General features: G+C 32.5%; 2 protein-coding genes across 2 annotated transcripts in view; one reads left to right on the top strand and one right to left on the bottom strand.

Moving 5' to 3' along the window:
• Window positions 1-277: 277 nt before the first annotated feature.
• On the top strand, window positions 278-2,582 carry LOC140052580 (uncharacterized). The gene is made up of 5 exons (XM_072098190.1): window positions 278-298; window positions 842-907; window positions 1,034-1,110; window positions 1,366-1,677; window positions 1,834-2,582. Exons 1-5 carry the CDS (start codon window positions 278-280, stop codon window positions 2,369-2,371), a joined length of 1,014 nt encoding a protein of 337 aa, XP_071954291.1. The 3' UTR covers window positions 2,372-2,582.
• A 146-nt stretch (window positions 2,583-2,728) lies between these two features.
• LOC140052270 (A disintegrin and metalloproteinase with thrombospondin motifs 6-like) overlaps window positions 2,729-23,820 on the bottom strand; it is a 59,326-nt gene continuing 38,234 nt past the window's right edge. Inside the window, exons 8-23 of the mRNA XM_072097743.1 lie at window positions 21,316-21,359; window positions 20,812-20,917; window positions 19,472-19,627; window positions 18,117-18,264; window positions 17,757-17,873; window positions 16,384-16,529; window positions 15,176-15,239; window positions 13,354-13,623; window positions 12,365-12,569; window positions 10,801-10,967; window positions 7,714-7,852; window positions 7,160-7,289; window positions 6,380-6,584; window positions 5,689-5,862; window positions 5,374-5,530; window positions 2,729-5,093 (exon numbers count right to left, since the gene is read on the bottom strand). Coding sequence (XP_071953844.1) covers window positions 4,975-5,093; window positions 5,374-5,530; window positions 5,689-5,862; window positions 6,380-6,584; window positions 7,160-7,289; window positions 7,714-7,852; window positions 10,801-10,967; window positions 12,365-12,569; window positions 13,354-13,623; window positions 15,176-15,239; window positions 16,384-16,529; window positions 17,757-17,873; window positions 18,117-18,264; window positions 19,472-19,627; window positions 20,812-20,917; window positions 21,316-21,359 — 2,347 coding nt within the window. The 3' untranslated portion in view covers window positions 2,729-4,974. The remainder of the gene's footprint in view (window positions 5,094-5,373; window positions 5,531-5,688; window positions 5,863-6,379; window positions 6,585-7,159; window positions 7,290-7,713; window positions 7,853-10,800; window positions 10,968-12,364; window positions 12,570-13,353; window positions 13,624-15,175; window positions 15,240-16,383; window positions 16,530-17,756; window positions 17,874-18,116; window positions 18,265-19,471; window positions 19,628-20,811; window positions 20,918-21,315; window positions 21,360-23,820) is intronic.

Raw genomic sequence — 23,820 nt, 5'->3', positions numbered from 1 at the left:
TCTATAGACATATGTGACATTATAATTAAAATGTCCTATTCAAGAACCTTAAAACAAATGACTTTTTTTCAGGGGGACAATATACCCTCAACAAAGATATGAACCTCCAGGCTAGATAGATCAACCAAGGGCAGTGCAACTAAATGATGGAATAAAACTATAATCATTAGTCCCAAAAAGGCATGTTTAAATTGATTGATTAAATTATTAAATAATATTTAATCATTAATTAAATTACAATAATATGACGATCAGGCATGTGTGTAGGCCTACTAAAATGGTATACTTTTCGTCACAGGTGAGCAAGAATGCGAGGGATACTCGAAAGAAGAGGTAAGATTTCCAAAATGATTTTAAACGCTAGAAAGTGTCGACTTTGAAGTCGATTTGAAAAGTTAACAGAAAGAAATTTGTGTTGATAAATATGATGGTTCTAAACATAACATGCCCACAATAACCATACTGAGATTATTTGAGTATCTCCAGATACATATTATTTAATATGATTTAATAAGTGATTATTATTTAATAAGTGATTATTGATTCATATTTTGTCAACATATTTTGAATTTTGCTTTGTGTAAATAAATAAATGAATGAGTTAAGATAACTAAAGCTCTTTCAAACTAGTTTGACAAAAAAGTGTAATGTCAAAATATGGTAGTGCTATGCCCAAACATGGTAGTGCTATGACATCATCATGTCCATTATATTGGCACATCACATTGTTTCTCACATAAACTTTGATAGTGTGGACAGAGCTTTACAATATCTATGGTCCGGATTTTTAATTGAAGATAACTACCAATTTATAATCTTTTCTACGTGTTATTTCTGTCAGTGTGAGAAATTGGTCGATATAGGCGTTGCCACAGCATACGTGAACGGTATTACCAGAATTGGAGACGTAAGTATACGGGCATGCGCATATCTCACAATAATAGTCACCAGTGTGACCAATATCTTAATAGCTGTTATAACTTACTATAATTAGATATATTATACAATATATGTTTACTTCTCTTTTATCTAGTTTGTAGAAAAAATGCAAATGCAGTTTAAGCAATCCATCGCAAACATCTCAAACGATTACGTCATCCTTCAAGTTCTGTAAGAATAACTGATATTTTTATTTTGGACTCCGTACAATGTGCTGCTGTCCATTTCTCCTTATATATTTTGGCAGATTCTTGAATGCCCAGAAGAATAATGATGTTCCAAGATAATGATTATGAGCTACCTGATGATAATAACGATGATGACGACGACGACGATGATGATGACCACATTAGATCAAACCGAAGTAGCGGCAACTTTACTATTCTATATTATGCGTATAATAATAACTACATTTTCTTTCCAAAGGCCTAAGCATGTTCTTATCGTGGACGTTACCATTACCAGCAATGACCGTGTAGTGGTTCACTATTTGGTGGTCAACCCGTCAGGTTCAACCGTTCTTCCAGTCGCATTCAGATCTCATGAACTTTACTTGATGTGTAAACTAAACGATGACAAAATTGACAAGATGCTTCCATACAGCATCACCCCTATTGAACCGGAAAGTGACTATAAGTTGGCTATTCCACCGTGGGCTATTGCCATATCGTGCTATTTAGGCATAGTAGCTATTAGCTATATCACCTACACCATATATCAAGCCAACCGACAGTTCAAGTAAGGCCTAATAAATATTTTTTTTTTATAATTACAGTATTGGATAAACAAGTAGTTTGTTCGTTATCTGTCTACTTTTTATTTGTGTCTACTGTATTGTTTATACATACAGTTTTTTTGTATATAGCCTATTACACTTAATTTGTATTTTTTTAGAAACATTAATAATCGCATGGACGATTACGAGATGCAGTCTTCAATGGAGAAAGGACACGAACTGCGGCTACACATCGATGCCAATGATCCGATACAGCCAGCAAATGAAAAAGGAACTCAAGTCAGACAAAATCAATTACAAACACAATCTAGTGTTGTAGAAGTACAAGTTGAAACGCCGACTTCTTCTAATCTTGGCGAAAATAACGACGAAATACCGCCTCCGTACGCCTCTGATAACAGCTCAGTAGCGGGCAGTTCATCCGGTAGTAGTGACGTCAGAGTGAAAACGGTTCCACCAGAAACTGACGAAAATACGGAAGATAATAAGGCTCCTCAACCTTCACCAGATGAAGACGAAAGCTTCCCACCACCTCCATCACCAGAAGAGCTAGACACTACTGGGGTGGAAACACAAGGAGAGCTAGACACCACTGGTTTAACTCAAGGAGAGCAAGAGGCCACTGCTGCTTTAGATGGAATTGTGAATGATGTTTACGAAGAAGACGATGATAATCTTCAGAAGACAAGCCTATAGGAGGTCGTTACGTTGCTCTTATAATTAAGTCTGCACCTTCAAACGTAGAAAATTAGTTGGTTAGAAATTATATTTGTATTTTTTTAAATAATTTACCATCATTCAATACAGAAATGAAGTGAGATTTAAACAACATAATAAACATTTCGTCACTTTTACTTTTTTGTTTTCCTTTAAAAAAAAAAACATGACAAAACAAGGCGAATTAAATTTGCCTGAAATATACCATATAACCTAAATAAACGACGAAGATAAAGAAGCAAATATCGGTACGTAATTAAGTACTAGGACCTATGCATCAACAACAACCAAAGTCAAAACGAAGACGTGAGGCAACTTCGCTACTGCACAACAGACTTTTGAAGAATAGGAGGGGAAATCGTCACCATCAGACTTGATCCTCATCCTGTATCTGACAAAAGACAGACATTTGTAAATAGGTAGTTCCCCACTATGACGCAACGCAAAGTCGTACTGTACGCGCAACGTAAGTAATTTGACCAATCAGATAATACAAACTGTCCGTATTGATCCAATCACAACCATGACTGGACTTGCGCGTACGTCATTTCGTTGCGTCATAGTGGATAGCAATCGGTAACAAGATAAAGAATGCAATTCCTATTCTCCCAACAAATTCGTTTCTAAAGAAAAAAACTTGATTCGTTGGTTAACATTTCGAATGAACGGATTAAAAATTGATTTCAATAATATATTTATTTACATTTACATAAAATGTATTTATACGATATTCATAGAAATACTTACAAGTTATTTTCATGACTATTTGTTTGGAAATGACATAACAACAGTTTGTATTTATTATACATGCTGTTTCATATAAATAGGTTTTATTTATGTACACGATATCTACAATAATTATGTTGTTTCCACACATCCAGCCATGTACAATTTATGAACCTACTCACTATGATAGCGCCCTCAGCATCTAAGCCACGTTTTATGAATTATTTAAACTTTAAAAATGATAAATAACATAACAAATAAACTCTTAAATAAAAAAAATAATACAAAATTAGAATATATATTCATAATTATTTTTACATAACCAAGATTGACAGTATTAACAGATTTTATAGATTTGAGCGACAGAGTTCTAAAGTTGTTCTTCATTGGCTTATTTAAAGTTTAAACAACCAGCTACAATGAATATGAGTAGCAATTTAGATTTGGAAAACCCAATAAAATACTATGATTTAGCCCTCAGTTTAAGAAATATGTGATAAGTATACAGTGTAATGTATGCAATAACATGATGTTAAAGTGTATTTACAATTATAATTACAATGGCTAGTCTTAATATTCATTAAAAACAATAAATATAAAACATCTAAAAAATCTAAGATTCATAGCTTGAGTTGTGTGTGTTTTTTTGTACATTAAAACAAATATTACATAACAATTAACACAATATTTTTCATAAAAATATATACATATATGATTATATAAGTATAATTGCGACTGAAAAAACTATGTCTAGTTATACATTAGTTGCATAATTATATGGATGGCATTATATATGTGTACAAAATAAAGTCAACAAAATTATAAAATTATTTAAATAATCATGATTTAAAAAATAATAATTAATATAATTAAAGGTTTTCAAAATCAACATGCATTATTACTAAAACCATAAATTACATGTAATATTTGAATTTACCGTTAGAGGTCCATATTTGGATTTAATGCTACCAACATTGTCAATTTTCATTTAAGATGGAACAACTTAATATCCTTTCCATGTTAAAAAACTGAAACCATTAAATTTCTTCAATATCACCTGACCCTATTTATTAGTCTATACAATATAATGTTTATTAGTAAATAGGTTCTTCGATGTCTATCTTTATTTATTTTTAGGTCCATCATTTGGTATTATATTAGTCTATACAATATAATGTTTATTAGTAAATAGGTTCTTCGGTGTCTATCTTTCTTTATTTTTAGGTCCATCATTTGGTTATAATGGTAAAATACAACCATTTGGTCATAGTGATGATACAAATTGTGTCAAAGGTCAATCAGACATTCGTATTCATTTTCAACAATGTTTTGTATAATTTATTTCGATTTGCGAAGACCGATGACCTAGGAACAAGCAAGTTCATTATGCATAATAGGCAGGGATGTTAAGAAGTGCTTCCTTACTCATTCTGATCCTAGACACTAGAGATTTGTTGTACAGGTGACAACCAACAACGCATCATGGTTCAAATTTAATTTGTAAATTGCAAAAGTTAACAGGCTAACGTGGCAAAGATTTAGATATTTTAAATGCCAAAAATCTCTCAACGTTGACAGTAAAATGTGTTGAAAAGCAATGTAATAAGCCATTAAATTTAATTCAATCAATTCACATTTATTTAGCTATCATAATTCTTAATACAGTTATATCAATGAGGCTGGAGAAGATGTATGAATTCTGTTATTGCAAGATCCTTTTACAAACACTACTTATTATTTTGCAAATAAGATGGTCTTGGAAATAACAATGGCATGGATAATAGATGTGGATAAACAGGTATTTCATTTGCATAACAGATGTAACACATTTACTTCTCATTTTTTACTTTATTTCTTCAACCTTGACTGTTATTCATACACGTCCTGCAACACATTTGCCGAAAATATTGGCGAGTGCAAAATTTGAATTTGAGAACCAACGGACAATATGAAACTGTATGTGCATCTTCACAGGCTGTGGAAAAAAAAGTTTAAATATCTTAATGAACAGAAGACTTGCAGGTACAGATAGATAAAGAAGTGATAATTTGTAGCTGACACTGTCTTCTGTGGGTGGGACAAACAGTAAGTCAAATACTGGTACCGATTCATATAGAAATTGTTGAATTGACGAGAGTATGCTTGTTAAAATGACTGATGGGAAAGAGCATTTAGTCCACCAACAAAATAAATGTCTCATCATTATTAAATTTAGTTACTTTGCAATTCATATTAATAAACTGAATTCAACATACGTTCATTAACCGTAACAACTCCACATTTCTTTTCACATTGTTCATGACTGTTAGGCTTGAGGGCAGCATTACAATGGGTTCGTGATAAGACATGTCCGTTGAAAGATTCACATCGTACTGATCGCATTCGTTGACCTCGTCCACATTCCCCATTGCACTAAAAAAGGATTTTTTTAAAAATACAGTCGATTTTATTAAAATTCTAGAATTTTTAAAACAAAATCAAACATTCAATTAATTTAACATTCATTATAAAATCAGACCTTCTTGGCATAAAAACAATAGTCTAGGCCTAGGTTGGTTGGTTGTACTTACTTCACCCCAAGCTCCTGTGACCCAACTCGGTGGAGGGCATCTTTTATTATCACAGCTTCTGCGACTGGCCGGTCTTTGTGATCGGTCACACCTATTATCTGGAACCCGTCCACTATTGCTTGTCATACACGTCACTTCTCTAGTCTGTATCCCTGGACCACATTCTGGCATACACTGAGAATATTGAAATATTTGAATAAATGGATTTTTCAAAAAGTATAATTCCAATCATAGTAAAGTTCATGATTCAAATCACCTAGACTTAAGAATCATGGTTTACCTATTGTTAAAATTTAGTTAGGAGGCAAAGGTAAACAAATTTGGGGAAATTACGGATTATAATCAGGCTGAATAAAAAATGAATTTACCATAAACAGGGATTATACTCAAGCATAAATAAATCTGAACTGATCAATATATATACGGCTATGTTGATTAAGCCTGGTTTCCATTAAAATCGCTACAGCGTTTCCAATAAAATCGCTACACGCGCAGATGTTGCCGACGCAAACGCAGTCAAATCGGCAAAGTTCAACCCTGTTCAACTTTGCCGATTTTGTCGACGATGAATCGTATACTCGTACCAAAGAATATTTAGCGCTCGCATACTAGATCCTAGATAAATTCTAGCTCTGTCGTGTAGCGATTTTATGGAAACCAGGCTTTAGTATGTTTACAAATGAAATATTACCTTAGACCAGACACTGGTAACCCACTGTGGAGGACACATGTTAGTTCCACATGGTATTTCTGATGCTGGTTTGTGTGTCATACAATGACTCTCATCAACAGATTCTGATTCATGAGCTGTGATCTGAACCATACAAGTTACCAGACGATGCTTTACGCCACCATTGCAGGTTTGACTACATTCTGACCAATCACCATGTGACCATCTACAAATAAACATAATGTATTATTTATTTGTTCATTTATAGCCAGATAAAGTACACAATCTAGAAGAACTGGTCCAGTTAAAAACCAACAACTGAAGAACATAAAAAACGCACTACTATGAGTATCTATGAAAAATCTTAAAAGCCACACAGATACTGTACTAAACATAAATAAATATGACATGGAAAATATAAGACAATTTGGAATGAAATCATTGGCTCATCTTCAACTCAATTTCTCAAATCGTCAGACTGTCTACCATGGGCATTCATGTGTAAGTCTAATTAAATACTGTGGAATTTTAAACTTAGTACATTCTTAACCTAGTATAACAATGTTTAAGTACTTCATAAAGAAAGAACCATGAAATATCCTTTAAACAAAGATGAATGAAGATAATGCAGAGGAACAGTATTACTGCAGTTTTTTTTATTGTATGTTAATGTTGATATACAGCAGCAGGTATACTGTACATGCTTTTTAATGGTGGACAATTAAGGAAATATACTACTAGAAAATGACATTGTTTGGTTTGCATTTCCTAGTATTTTTTCCAACACTATTGTATACTTACTTTGGTGCACAGCGTTCAGTATTACAACTTTGTCGTTTCTGAGTTGGTTTCAAATCAGGGTTGCAGAATGTTTCACTCACAACACTATCATCGTCAGACTTTCTACACTCAATCACCGCAACTTTCTCTCCTATTAAAAGAAACAATTTATTATTTTTATATTTTTTCATAAAAATTGAATTGTTAAAATGTTAAGCTAAACTAGGGGAGCGGTAATATAACAGGAATAGTTTGTAAAATATAAAGATATGAACAATTTTTGGGAGAAGGGTGTTGGGGGGGGGGGGGGGTTAATGTACACCTCTAGCTCCTTCCTGGATCCACCCTGTAAACCATTAATACATAACTTTGTTAAAAGAAAAACTTCATTATCTCAGAGAGAGATTACAGGGGTTTGCAGTAAAAAAATACAACTTTTACAGATATAAAAATATTCACAATATATAAATCAGTAGAAAAAAGTTAATAAAAGTGCAGTAGAAGCATTAACCACACATCCAAATTTATGTTCAATGTTTGACATTTGTATGTATTTCATCTTTAAACTCACTTACCTCCAGCACATGTTGCAGAGCAAGCAGACCACTGACCAATTGACCATCTAAAGCTGGCTGCATGATGCATGGACGAGTTGGCCATAATTGGAGTACTGAACTCAAATTCCACACCATGGTTTTCTTCTTGAACTAACAACTATTGTAAAATAAATAATTTTACTAAAAGTAGAAGTATTTGCCCCTTCAAATTCAATTAAATACAAATGAGTATATACCAACATTTTAAATACTGAAAGTGGTTTAGGCAGGATGCTTGATGCTAGGCCAATCACCTTTGTCCTTTACTTTTGTGGTCCTCATCACCCAGTTAGGACCTACATTTACCTACCCAATTACTAGCTACTTTGTGGTCCTCATCACCCAGTTAGGACCTACATTTACCTACCCAATTACTAGCTACTTTGTGGTCCTCATCACCCAGTTAGGACCTACATTTACCTACCCAATTACTAGCTATTTTGTGGTCCTCATCACCCAGTTAGGACCTATATTTACCTACCCAATTACTAGCTACTTTGTGGTCCTCATCACCCAGTTAGGACCTACATTTACCTACCCAATTACTAGCTATTTTGTGGTCCTCATCACCCAGTTAGGACCTATATTTACCTACCCAATTACTAGCTACTTTGTGGTCCTCATCACCCAGTTAGGACCTACATTTACCTACCCAATTACTAGCTACTTTGTGGTCCTCATCACCCAGTTAGGACCTACATTTACCTACCCAATTACTAGCTATTTTGTGGTCCTCATCACCCAGTTAGGACCTACATTTACCTACCCAATTACTAGCTATTTTGTGGTCCTCATCACCCAGTTAGGACCTACATTTACCTACCCAATTACTAGCTACTTTGTGGTCCTCATCACCCAGTTAGGACCTACATTTACCTACCCAATTACTAGCTATTTTGTGGTCCTCATCACTCAGTTAGGACCTACATTTACCTACCCAATTACTAGCTATTTTGTGGTCCTCATCACCCAGTTAGGACCTACATTTACCTACCCAATTACTAGCTATTTTGTGGTCCTCATCACCCAGTTAGGACCTACATTTACCTACCCAATTACTAGCTATTTTGTGGTCCTCATCCCCCAGTTAGGACCTACATTTACCTACCCAATTACTAGCTACTAGGCCTAGTTGTCTAGCTTAGGCTTAGTAGGCAATCTTTGCTATACTTCATTAAATCTACTAAAGTATGTGGTTACAAACACATGCATCACAACCATAATTCTTTTTACCAGTAAAAACGAAATGAAAGTCGACATGTTTGCCATGTTAGAACGTTTCTCAATGTCCATGAATTTTGCTACTAGTTCCTATTTCCTGATTCAAATTCACTTAAAGGGGCAATTTACAACTGTTTTTTAAATATATAAACAAAATCAATAACTAACTGTGACTGATAACAAGATGGACCCATGTTGACTATGACATGACCTAATTTGCTTATCTCTATGGTGAAGTATCTAGCTACAACAACTTTAACGTGATAAAAACATGTATATTTCTTTAGACCATTTAAAAGTATTACTACTTAGGCCCTGTTTCTGCTGCCAACTAAATACCGTATATTATACGGTATTTTTTGAATACCGTATATATACGGTATATTTTTGGCAGCAGAAACTGCGCTCATAAAAAATATACCGTATTTTGTATACCGTATTTTCCCCACAAAATTTGTGGATAAAATACGGTATTTACAAATTTATACCGTATTTTTTGTACCCGTTTCTGCTGCCAATAAAAAATACCGTATTTTTTTTTTACATGACAAAAGGTCAACATTCGTGTTTTTATTTTCTGTCGCTGTCAGCTCTTTTACACACGTGTATATATATATTCGGCGAAAATGTGGAGCGAAGACGTCACAGTTTTACTAAATAAATTTGTGTGGGGAAGCTAAAATGTCTGGCCAACTAAAAGGTAATAAAAGGGACAACCACATTTATAAAGACATTTCTAAAAAAATAAAGCAGGAGTATGGAATAGACTTGTCTCCAAAGCAAGCGAAAGCAGTACAATATTGCAAAATACAATAACTCGGGGAGAGAACGAATTAATTGTCCCCATTACGATGTTTTCTGTGCTCTCACAACATCTCTATCACTAGGGCTAGGCTGTTGAAAGTGAGACGTAAAACTTCCTTTATTGCGACTTTTAATTATCGATCAAATAAATGAATGGCAATTTGGGTAAAAAAGATGAAATTTAACACGACCACCCAAGAAGTATTGTTAGCAGAAACGGGGTACTAAAAAATACGGTATAAAAAATACCGTATTTTATACCGTATTTTTATACCGTATTTTGAGCAGTTGCAGCAGAAACAGGCCCATAGAAGTTTTAGTTATCTGCTTTTATAACACACCTGATTGTATACTTGCAATTTGATTGGTAAATTACGCATCATGTGTCATGTTTAAATGTATTTAAGGGTAAAATTGTTAAATCTCTTTAATGTTGTGATCTTTGTTTATGTTTTTGTTGTTTGTTTGACTACATTTTATAGTTTATTATGTTTAGATTCAACCTGTTAGTGGCGGTTTCATCGCTGTTGGTTGACAACTGAATAAAATAAAAATTAAAAAAATAAAAACAATGATTTACGATGGATAAATTGAATACAAGTAAGTGTGTTATAAAACAAATAATAAATTCAATGAAAAATTAAAAGTAGAGGAGTCAATTATTCAATTTCTACCATCTAACTCATACAAACATTCCTATTTATAAAAAATGATTTTCTAAAAACACAATAAGAAGTTTCAGTGGGGCTTCTGTTTTTGAGAAAAACATGCGACACAGATCGATTGATGAGTAGGTAAACAGTATTTAAGTATGGTTATCTCAAAAACACGACTTTTAACCATCTGTCCTCAGAAGAAGGGTATATAACAAAATTTGTTTGATTTCCTTCTGATCTATATACAGTATGTATCATTTAATATTAATACTTCATTCATATTGAAACAAATCTAGGTTACTTGGCAACCTTTCCAATTTCAGAAAGGAAGACTGTATAAATATGAGACGTTGTGGCTGTTGTTTACTATTCAAATGTGACATACCATAACAGTGACTGGTTCTGTAGTGGGGCCAGGGGCGTACAACGACTCCGCTTCATTGGTGGGACGCTTATATCTAAACATTGTACCAACGATGTTGAAAGAAGTTGGCCAGAGTATCTTCCATTGACCATTTATATAGTACTTCCGCGAATTTGCAGATTTCAATGCTGAAAATAAAATAAAAGAAGTTGATCAAAATAGAGAAAAGGACATGTATACATATCTATTAAGCTCTGTCTACACTATCAAACTTTATGTGACAAAAAATGTGATATGCCCAAATATGGATATGATGATGTCATATCACTACCATATTTGGGAATATCCCTACCATATTTATGCATATCATACTTTTTTTGTCAAACTATTTTGATAGCGCAGACAGAGCTTTAAGCAATCTTAACAACATCAAAATAGTAAACAAAATTTACATCTCTAATAAGGTTTTAACCTTCACCTATTTAATAATCAATTAACCACAAATACGATTAATTTAAATAAAGTATGGTTTGTGGTAAAAAGGAAGTCTGTAAGAGTAGTATATTCTGTTCTCCAGCAGACGGTTTTCATTTTGTGGCCACCAGTTATTTATTCATTATTTTATGTTCAAGACACACAGTCTACTACAACAAGAAATATGTTTTATTTAATGTCAACAACAACGATGAAACACATGTATCTATTTACCATAGCATATTATATATGGAGTGGCTGAGTGGTTGTGGAACCATAAATAAATAGCCATAACATCGTCAAGGATTCGAGGCTCACTCGCTCCATGGTTCTTCTCGGATAAGGACTATAAACTGTATGCCCATTGTACACATCTAGCTCATGTGCAATTTAGAGAACCTAGTACAACTTTCGAGACAAGTAGGGGGTTACCCTGGTGTATTAAGTACACACACAGTCACTGTCAAAGTCACTAATTATAACTGGGCCCTCAGGGAGACCAGCCTTTGACTGAAAAATTCACCCAGTATAAATGAATAACAAATGAATATAATCTTCAATATTCAATCAAATAACGGCACATACAAGTATAATCAAATTGTTTTGCTCATATTCATAATCAGGAAACCTATTTCGTGAATTGCTTATTTTCATAATGAATATAAAGAATATACTGGTCATGATGATTCTTGAATCTACTTTGTTTTGATCTTCAAATCATTAATCTAATCAAATCAGGAAACATTTTCACTACTACATGTGTCTAGCCATTTGTCCCACTGTGTGTCTCAAATTATATTCATTTGTTTAATTATAGTAGCTTCTATGACAGATATTTTTTTTTATTTAGGCAAATTGCCTAACCATAAGCGAATTCATTCACTATCCCTCTTAAAGGTGGCAATCTTGTTCACAAGATATATACATATATACACAAGATGCTCTACATAAACATAGTCTTTGGGAATGGAGTTGTAATTGATTAAAAAACCTTATATATGACAGGACTTCAACCCAGGACCCTTGGATTGGTAGCTAAGCATCATAACCAACAAGCCACAACTCCACTCTATCATCTTTGAGTTGAAATTGCTCAATGATGAATACATACCTAGAAAGCTGCCAGACAACTTTGATTCATGTACATGTATGCTAGTAGCACCTGCTGGTATAGTCACTACTTCTTGGTATGTTCCATGTTCCATTGCTCTATCAACTCTACCCCTGGTAGTCTCACATGTACCCCCATCACCACCACATATTTGACATTTATCCATTCTCATGTTGGAGTTAAGTAAGCGATCACAACCTACCGGCTGAAAAGACACAATGTGATCAACGTATTTATTTTATAGATTATCGGCCAGGTGCCATTGGCACTAATGGCCGGCCATGCTAATAGTAACTTCCTATTTAAGGGTATAAATCTACTCTATACAATTACACAGAATACTTTAAATTTAAGCTCTGTCTACACTATCAAAGTAGATTGACAAAAAAGGTGTGATGTGCCTGAATATGATAGTGATATGCCCAAATATGGTAGTGATATGACATCATTGTGTCCATAGATGGTCACATAAAGTTTGATAGTGTGGACAGAGATTAAGTCTATGCTTTGACACCGATTGTGAGTTACTCATTTTCAATCAGACAAGTATTTACCAAGGTAAAGAGTGAAAACAATTAGACTAGCTAAATGTAGCGAGACAGAGAATAAGCTTTGTTTCACTTTATGAATATATTTGTCACTTTCTGTTTGATTGCACTTTTAACCTTTGATAAAACTAATCACAAAATATTTATACATTCCATTTAAAAAGGGAGAAGATGAACATTTTAAAATCATAAATATTTTAATTATATAATATCAATCAGTGCACTGTTTATGGTGGTCTTAATATGGTGAACATTAATTATTAATTGCAATGAATTCTAGTTGAACAATGTGTAATTGGTTTGAGAAAGAACTGACTACCCATTTAAAAAAAAAAAAAGTATTTAAAAGCTGTATTTTTCCAGCTTGCAACTACAGTGTAGGCAATATTTACATTTAAAAAAACCCCAAAATTCATATTAACGGTAATATTGTATGCTTACATGGCATTTTCCATTGATACAAATATCTAATGATGCCTTATTGCACCGTGTTCCATCGACAACCTGGGGAGAACGCTGAACAAAGAACTTTGTTCCCACTGCCAGACAGTTGAGGGCGCAAGAATTCAGGTTGTCTCTGCGACCTTTTCTTCCCAGGTAAGGTTTCCACTTGTAGTAACGAGGTTTGGAAGTTGGAAGCCGGGCAAATTTCTTGTCATCGTACTCAGAACACTGCATTTCTCTGAAGTCTTTTGAGTTACTTGGACATGGCTGAGAAAAAAAATGTAATCAAAATAAAATTATTGTTTCATATTATTATACAATTAGAAAACACGCCAAACGTTTTGCAATTTCTTAGTAGTTCGTTGTCAATCATAGACTTACGAAAGTTGGAAAAGCTCTCGAAAAAATCCGTAAAAGCAGCAGCTGATAAACTACTTAAAAAATTCATTCATTATCATTTAAATTTCAGACATTTCTTTATTGAATTAATTATTAAGGTAAGAATTCAATTCTTTCTCCTCTTTTCCTTTTACTGAAGAATTTTTGAAATGTTTTTTTTTTTTTTTTTTTCTTTTTAAACTTAGTCTTGTGATCTGAAAGTGCCAAAACTTCATGTTGTAAGTCTCAAAAGACATCAAAATAATGTTTTTTAAATGTTATTTAGGATATGAATTACTTTAGGGATGTATGATAATAAATTAAAAAATAATACAAGATCCTTTGACAGTTTCATTTTTAAAAATTTAAAAATTCCAAGTAGACAAAAAATTTTTACATTTTTTATGCTGTATTATAATGTGATTGACTTTTAAAATCAGTAGTAGCTATGTTACTGAAGGTGTTATGTAAAATAAATAAACAATATTTCAGTTCAAAATTATTTTAATAAATTAAGTAATAATAGACTTAAAGAGATTATGTATAAAACCTCAGTATAATTCAATTTAAGCTGTATAAATGCAAATGTAAAGATTATTAAGTTCAACTGCCAAACAATTCTTCTATAATATTTCATTTTAATAATATTATTTATATTTTCAGGTAAGATATATAAATCACAAATTAAAGTTTATTGATTTCAATTATACTCAATAACCTTTTATTTTAAATGGAACACTTTAGGAATTAAATTTAAAACTAAAAGCTTATTATATTACAACAAGCAAAGACAAGCTTGGCTACGTATACTATATATACTATATTATTATGATCATTTGCCAAACTATAATTATCTTTTATGAATGGTTAACTTTGGCACATTTAACTGTTTCAAAGAAAAAATTACTCAGATCAAAGTAATTAATTACTGTATAGTAACTTTCATTGCCAAGAAAAAATAAAATATTGCTTAAATTTTGCATGGTGAATAATCACTAGTTGAGTAAATTTGCAGAATCAACAAAGGAAATATAATATGGAATGTCACTCCATTTCATTGTCCAGAAGAAGCATTAAGAACTGTCTACACTATCAAAATAGTTTGACAAAAAAATATTCCCAAATATGGTAGTGATATGCCCAAATATGGTAGTGATATGGCCGAAATGGAAGTGATATGACATCATCACATCCATATATATATGGGAACAGAGTTTTTTGTTACATAAAGTTTGATAGTGTAGACAGAGCTCAAGAGCAGATACAAAGAGACATTCTCAACTTTGCCCCATTTCCTTACACATGGTGTACCACAAACCTTTACTTTACTTTTGCCGAAATAATTTGAGAAAATTAGTTACAAAGAATATGAATTTATGTTTTCTTTATAAAGAAAAATGTATAAATATTTTGTATACCAAATAAAGAATGATAAACTCACATCTATGTTGCAGGAACGATACTGTTTACGAAGACCAAGACAGTACTTGCCTCCGTGCTGTGGACTAAAAAAACATTATTACATTAACTAAACTTTTCTACACAGTGGCAAGACATTTCCGTACAAAATAAAAACACTAAAATACTCTAAAGTAATCAATAATTTCATCAGAAGTGTCATAATATTGACACTAAAAATCAAATGAAACATCTATACAAGCAGGATGTTAATAAGTTTCATTTTTTATTTTGAATTTTTTTTTCTAATAAAATATAGAGGTTGTTTTTGATTCACATGTTTTCAAAGAATATCATATAGTTAATATAATATTGTCTTAGGTCAATCAGTATTGATTTAAAAAAATGAAAATAGAGACAAATAATCAGTGTTTGTATAAACGTAGCTTAAAGTGTAGACATATTATGTGTCAATGTGCGCATTATTTAATGAAAAAAGAGATTGTGAACAAATTTGATAGATTCTAAGTGGTTCACATTCTTGTGGCAACAATCTTTTTTTCTATTTTTATAAAATAAATTTGGAAAATAAATTCAAAGAACTGAATGAGTTTTTTCTATAAATAGTAGAAACTGATATATTAAGTATTTCCTTCAAAAATGCAGTCTTCCTAAATTTATTAATTTTGGTGAGACTTCGGATACAAGATTCCACCAACGATGAGCATGACTTTTAAGACTAACATCACACACTGCACTTAATTGAGAGGCAATTGGTTAAAAGGTTGGAATTGACAAGTCACACAGTTTTAACATTTGTCTTGTTGATATCGCATTCATCTTTTAAAAGTGTTTCAAATAAATGTCTGAAAGAACACGACTCTCAATTCTAAAGTAGGTGGATTGTCACGACGTCTAGTTAAGTTATGCGTACTCAATTCTAGTAAAGTACAGTAAAGCTTCTTTGATGCTTTTTTTTTATTAGTTTTAAGCAAGTAACAAGCAAGTGTTGTACAGTGCATTGTCTGTATTCTTACTATTTATCTTATGTATTTTTATTGTTTTACTTTTATATGTTTTAAGTGCAGAGAGCCAATTCGATTGTGCTTAACACTCCAGGGTGCTGCACCATTGTCATGTATTATAATGTTGTTGTCTGTGCCTGAAAAATGGATAAAATAAAAATTATTATTGGGTTCTAGAAATGAGCATACCTTCAACCAATATGGAAATAAAGTGACAATGACAAACCTTGGTGAGTCACACAGCCTTTCTTTTGTAGACACGCCTCCATCACATGAACGTGAGCATGGTCCCCATGCACCCCACTCGCCCCATGCACCATCGACAGAACCAGGTCTTGTACCATAAGGAACACAGTTACCCTGGTAACACCACTGTTGAGTGAAAATGGTCATGTCTTTTAGAAAAAATGATGAAACATAAAAATCTGGTATACTGTAAATAAATTATTAAAGTTTTATATTGAATGTGTAGAAGGATGAATGATACAATGAATGTATTAATACATGAATATCAATTTTGTTTGTGAAAACTTTGTCCAGAGCTCCTCAAAATGTCTATTTTAATCAAATCCAAGCTAGGACGTACAGTAATCACATCAGTGTTGTATATTTTAACCTAAATGAGTATCCCAATTCAACCAATTGGCTGCCAAGGAACTTAGGTTGTTATATTGTTGTTTATGATAGTTTTTGATAAAGATAACTGTAACTTTATATATAGTTTAAATTTTAAAAATTAAAAAAACAAGCATACATAGAAAATAAACATGTAAAAATAAGAAAGTAAAAATTAAAATGCAAATTTTAGTTACTGCTAATTCTACAACATTCAATCAATTATTCTTTAAAAAATTAGGAAATAAAAAAGCGTAAAAACACCATCTTAACATTTTATTAGTATAACAAAAATGAACAAAATACTTCACGTCCTGCAACTGCTACAAAACTGAAATTGGTAGCAGAAAAATTTCATTTGTAACTTGTTGTTATAATGAAAATAAATATCGTATCGAAAATGAAGTCTGCAGAGAGGTAGAAGAAAGATGTATGGTATTGAAAGTGTGTTTTTAGATGCTGCAGATTGATTCTAGCACAATGTTTGAAAAAAGTTGAATTTCAAGCATTTTTCTCAAAAAACTTAATCAGAAAAACTGCTTATTCTATTGCACATTTCATTTTTGAAAAGTGACTATGATGAGCTGCAAGTACCTAAGAACATGTTGCAAATACTGAAAACCACAAAAAAACAAGGAATGACGAAAGCAACTTGTGAACAAATCTAGAAAGCATGGGAGGACAAAGTGTGCACTACTGAATAGAAAACGGGTGGAGTTAAAAACAAATAAAAACATCTAAAATGGTGTACAGCACAACTAGTTGCTACTATTTGAATGAAAACACTTGGGGAAAGGGACAAATTACCAATCCTTGTCCACATTTGGTACCATCCATACTCGGCTTGCTGTCGTACTTGCAACCATTTACGCTAGGTAAGGCACAAGCAAGATACTTGCATTGAATTACAGTCTAAAAAGAAACGAGAACAGTCTTCAAATAAATTGTTTAAATAAGTATATTTATTAACCCAAGAGAACCTACCCCTCGTGTGTTAAGTTGTTGTATTTGCAAGACACACTGTGTTCCTTCAGTAGCTGGGACATAATTGGTGATACAGCCACGGCCTTGTACAAAGCACCAGAGCTGTCCACAAACTGCCTGAAAATGAATCTCATTTATAGCATTTATCACAATCATTCAAGATGACAATGGGGAATTTTTACAGAAAAGTTTAGCACAAGTCAATAGACACTGTCAACCGTTGGATTATATACACATCATAAATTGCAGAAAATTCATATAAAATGTATCTAGGTCAAATGAAGATCCTACTGAAGTGTCCTAGAAAAGGGCTTCAAAGTCTAGGATTTCTGAAAAATTTATAGTAATTGGCAAACTTACCCCCATTCTACAGTGATTAGCATTTTCTCCATATTGTAATCTGCACTGCGCATCAGCGTTGTATATCTCACCTGGTTCTCTATGTGGCTCTGTTTGACTTTGTACAATGATGGGAGGAGTTCCCAAAAGGCAGTCACCTTTCCCTGAACTGAAAAAAAAAATGAAAGGTTAATAGCATTATGCCTTTATATCCACACATTCTTGTTCCGCCACTATACAGCCAACAGTCTATATTCTGTAAGGAATACAAATTCAACACTGCACAGATAGAGAGAATATTTCATATTGCTTGAAAACATTGGTATTGTGGAGTTCATGACATAAACTTTAACTTTACTGTTATTGTTGTATTTTGTGTATTGTTCTAAAGGTTCCCAAATAATCAGCAATTGTTGGATGGATCACCCTCATTAAATATGGTTCAAATAAAAAATAAATAAATAAAATTCATAAAAAAATAGACTTTTGTGAAAAAAAAACAATTCTAAGTATACAATGCTTTGGAAATATCATCAGCATAAATCATGTGCAACTTATCCAAGTCTGAACACTGACTGGCGGGGAATGTTTTGTATTTAATACTTGCTTTGGATATATCATCAGCATACATCATGTGCAACTTATCCAAGTCTGAACTCTGACTGGCGGGGAATGTTTTGTATTTAATACTTGCTTTGGATTTCCCATTTTGAAAACTGTCCAACAAAAGAGTATGCTTACAATTAAACTGAAATGTTAATCTAATTCAACTTGGATGTGAGTGGGGTTATTTAGGGTCTTAAAGGGTGAAAGCGAAACACTGAAAACATGCAATATATTCCCTCAAACACTCGGGATGTTTCTCTTCAGTACCGTGCCAACATTTTGACATCAAAGTCCAACGTTCTGGTTCATGAGAATGTATTCAATATACTGTATGCAATGATACACACAAATATTTGAAATTATCTCATCTTATGAGACACATTCTCACGTAACTTATTGGCATCTATTCATTTACATTTTTAAATAGTTTTTGTTGGTATAGATGGAATGAGCATTAAACAAATTTATGTTCAGTTGAAGTTTGACTGTGAAGTTTAACAACAAACCGGTAAATATTAAAGGTTTGTCATTTTATTTTATTGTTGTATACACTTCAGATATTCAAATATAATTTTTAAATCCTGATTAGATTATTATTAATTACAAATGACCTTCAATACAGCTGCATTTAATTTAGGTAAAAATGTGCACATCATACACTGTACTTACACACACCAATCTTGCTTGTATTTTGTATTTTAAAAGATGTATTTTATCTGTATTTTAACTGTGTTTGACCATGAATAAATAAATACTGAATATATACTTACTCTAGTAATTTGGTTAAATATTCTTGACTGCATTTTGACCATGAGAAGGGATCAGAATCTTTGTGAAAGAACTCTGCCATCAGTTTAGCAGATTCTCCAGGTCCTCCACATTTGCTGCCTATGTCATCACTAAATCCATCATGTTGCATACCAAAACTACACAAAGAAAACCGGCAACAAACATACATTATTGTAAATGTATAATTGAATTGCATTACACATACTGTATATGAATATAATAATAATGTTTAATTTATATAGTGCAAAATGCTAACAAAAAAAATAAATAAGCACATAACTATGTTTTCTATGGCAGGAGTGTTTTTAAGTATTTACAGAAAACTTCAAAAAGAGAAACTTTAGGATGTTTTGAAACAAACTTTAACATCAATTTATTAAAATGAATGAGCATACAAATCTAAAATGTGTGTACTAAGCATGTACTTAATGTTTGTACTAAGCATGTACTTAATGTTTGTACTAAGCATGTACTTAATGTTGGTACTAAGCATGCACTTAATGTTTGTACTAAGCATGTACTTAATGTGTGTACTAAGCATGTACTTAATGTTTGAACTAAGCATGCACTTGTACTAAGCATGTACTTAATGTTTGTACTAAGCATGTACTTAATGTGTGTACTAAGCATGCACTTAATGTTTGTACTTAGCATGCACTTAATGTTGGTACTAAGCATGTACTTAATGTTTGAACTAAGCATGTACTTAATGTTTGTACTAAGCATGTACTTAATGTTTGTACTAAGCATGTACTTAATGTGTGTACTAAGCATGTACTTAATGTGTGTACTAAGCATGTACTTAATGTTTGTACTAAGCATGTACTTAATGTTTGTACTAAGCATGTACTTAATGTTTGTACTAAGCATGTACTTAATGTTTGTACTAAGCATGTACTTAATGTGTGTACTAAGCATGTACTTAATGTTTGTACTAAGCATGTACTTAATGTGTGTACTAAGCATGTACTTAATGTGTGTACTAAGCATGTACTTAATGTTTGTACTAAGCATGTACATAATGTTTGTACTAAGCATGTACTTAATGTGTGTACTAAGCATGTACTTAATGTTTGTACTAAGCATGTACTAAGCATGTACTTAATGTTTGTACTAAGCATGTACTTAATGTTTGTACTAAGCATGTACTTAATGTGTGTACTAAGCATGTACTTAATGTGTGTACTAAGCATGTACTTAATGTTTGTACTAAGCATGTACTTAATGTTTGTACTTAGCATGTACTTAATGTTTGTACTAAGCATGTACTTAATGTTTGTACTAAGCATGTACTTAATGTTTGTACTAAGTATGTACTTACTTGTGACCTAGTTCATGAGCAATAGTAAACGCTGTTCCCAGACCGGTATCTTCATTTATACTGCAACTTTTGGAATCTGTACAAATGCCTTCAACTGGAGCTAACCCTGAAATGTACTAAATGAAGTCACTATAAAGGAAGACGTTTGCTATAGGCGCACAGACACCAGGGTTATTTTATTCAATCACGGAGAAGTAATAAGGGTAATTTAGCAAAAATAACAAACATTAAAGTTTGATCAAATTGGTGGTAATTATGTGTATCAGAAAGTTTCTGAAAGACTGCATTTTGTGTAATTTACTAATCAAAGGTTACAAAATGTCTGGGATTATTAAACATACAGTATCTTCCTAATGCAATAGAGTCTGAGTTGTGTCGGTTAATAAGCATATTAAGTATACTTAGTACTTAGTACTGATTTGAAATTAACACTAGACAACATATTGGCATATCAATCAATTTGTATTAATTAGCTAATATGGTGGTTGTTAAGATGCCCCTTACCTAGTGTTGAACATGGTGTGTTTTTTAACCGGCATATATCATGGCTGTGAAAGAAAGATGTAAAAACAGTCAAACAATTCATTGCACTTAATAATTCAATAAATGAATTCTCTGGTGAATGGTGAAATCATAGGGCTTAACTTAAACGTGATATTTAATATATTTACACTATTAGCTAATAAATTGAAAATATAAGTTACAAAATACTAATGACATTATGGAATGTAGCTCCGCAGGGACAACCAGGGAAAAGGTTTAATAGAAAGTATTTTAAAACAACTTTTCAAAAACATGTTGTAACAAAGAAAAAACAAAAGTTTTGTTGACAGGCATATAGGAAATAAAAAATTAAATTTGAGCCAACTTATATTCTCCAACTTTATAAACCAAACCAAGCCAATGACCCTATAAATATGGTGGCTATATTTTGCAAGGATATTCCAGGAAATACCTGGCAACCAGATCCAGATCTAGTAAAGTTCAATGACCTGTATAATCATGATGTTTACAGCACATTCATGTTTATTGTTAGAACATAGCTAAGAGCAGTAAGTGTCTGTATTTGTTGTAGTGTCTAGAAGTAATGACATGCCACTTACAACATCATGTCATCAGTAAGCAGTCGTCACAGCATCAAGTGACAATTAGGATAACAAGTTTACATCTAACCTATGTTCCTTAACATCAACAAATACATCAAGTAGCAATGTGCTTATACTCAGGAGGAGTGCAACCAAGCCATGGTACAAAATACCCAGTCATACACGTCAAGTCTCGTGCATAAAGTCTCACCCACCTAGCTCTCAAGCCATATATCTATCTTTCGCTTTTAACCAATATCATTCTTTATTAAAACCAAACTTACTTACTACTTGAAACTGATCCTATCCTAGGCCACAACAAGCACAGCAATATTAACTTGGAGTAGGCAGCCCAAAAATGGGCTAAAAGTACTGGTTGACATACCGCTGGGTTGAAACATCTTAGAATGGGATGTTAGAATTGAAACTAGTTTTGGTCTAGTCATGTAGCCTGGGCGGATTTAGTTGGGGCAGGGCCGATTATTTTCACATATCGGCCCCCTGACAATGGTAATTGGTAATAATCATATGAGATAACAGGATAATTGTAGTACCTAATATATAACAATCTCAGATGAGTTTTGTTAGAATCATTGTGACCTGTGATAATATAGTAATTGGTATTTTGTCAACAAGTTTGCTGATTTATAGTCAGAATCATCACTTACTATAAACATTAACAATCACAAATTCTGCTGAATGAACAATGTACAATAAACAAGTTTTTAAATAGTTACAAAAATGAGTTATATTACACATAAGGTTAAATACTGGGTCATGTTTTACCTTTTAAATTTAAACCACACAACATGATGTAATGTCTAATTCTTACTGTGTAAAAGATTAGGCTAATGATGTTAAAGAAACAATACAGGGCAGTTGCAACAGACATTGAGGAGAATGCAAAGGTAACAACGGTGATCCCCATGAGGTAGGCTGCAGCGATATTCATGTTATAAATGCCCTGGTACGGGTTAATATATTTCAAAAGAACCAATTTTGTTGCCAAGAAATAAATTAAATGAATTATTGACAGGTGAATTTTAAACAGTAGGTCTGCTGCTTGTTAAGATAATGTTTACCTGTAGGGGTTTCAACAATAAACACAAGGGTCAGAGTTTGAAACAAAACCATTAGCAGTTCATTCTGTGATCATACTGGATGTACTTTATATAGACATTATGCATGGGTGTACTACAGTATGTACTACATAATTCAAGTTTTAATATCAAGCAGCCTATAGACATTTTCAAGTTAAGTACATTTAAGTTACTTAAGTTAATTTACATTAATATTTTTTCTCTTATATTTTGTGACCTATAAAATATATTTTGTGCCAATTTAACACATATTTTTGTAGGTAGGAAGATGCCTGCTGAGTCCTTGGTCTGTTTTGGGGGATTGAGTTTGGGAAGGAAAGAAGGAGAAAAAACAATAGTTCAGTCCCCACTTTGATGGAACTAAGGCAGTTTGTCTTAACTTGGCTCAATTGCCTCTTTTTCAAGACCACACCTTTAGGTTTTGGTTATAAACCCAATAATCCAAAAAGAGAAACTAATACAATAGTTGGTTTGCTTGAATTTGCAGACGCTCTTAAATTATTACGAGTTAACTCAACATAATTTTATTTTCCTTGAAACATACCAATCATTTCATTGCGGTGTAGGATCGTATATTACTCATTTCCATGTTGATCTTTTAGTAAAAGAAAAAATTGATTTAAAATTAGGTTTTTGGTACATTGTAGCCAAGCAATTTGTGTACGACAGATAGAAATTGAGATATACTCTATGATTACAATCAATATAAAAACACTACCACTGCACAGCAAAAGTAACATTTTTTTTTTACTTATGTTATATTCATTTTTACTAACCATATGTTTTTAATGTTAATTTCTTGCAAATTTGCAAGTAATAATTAG

This window comes from Antedon mediterranea, chromosome 6, assembly GCF_964355755.1.
Source record: "Antedon mediterranea chromosome 6, ecAntMedi1.1, whole genome shotgun sequence".
Taxonomy (NCBI): domain Eukaryota; kingdom Metazoa; phylum Echinodermata; class Crinoidea; order Comatulida; family Antedonidae; genus Antedon; species Antedon mediterranea.
The sequence above is the reverse complement of the archived record's forward strand: the minus strand, read 5'-3'. Positions and strand labels throughout refer to the sequence as shown.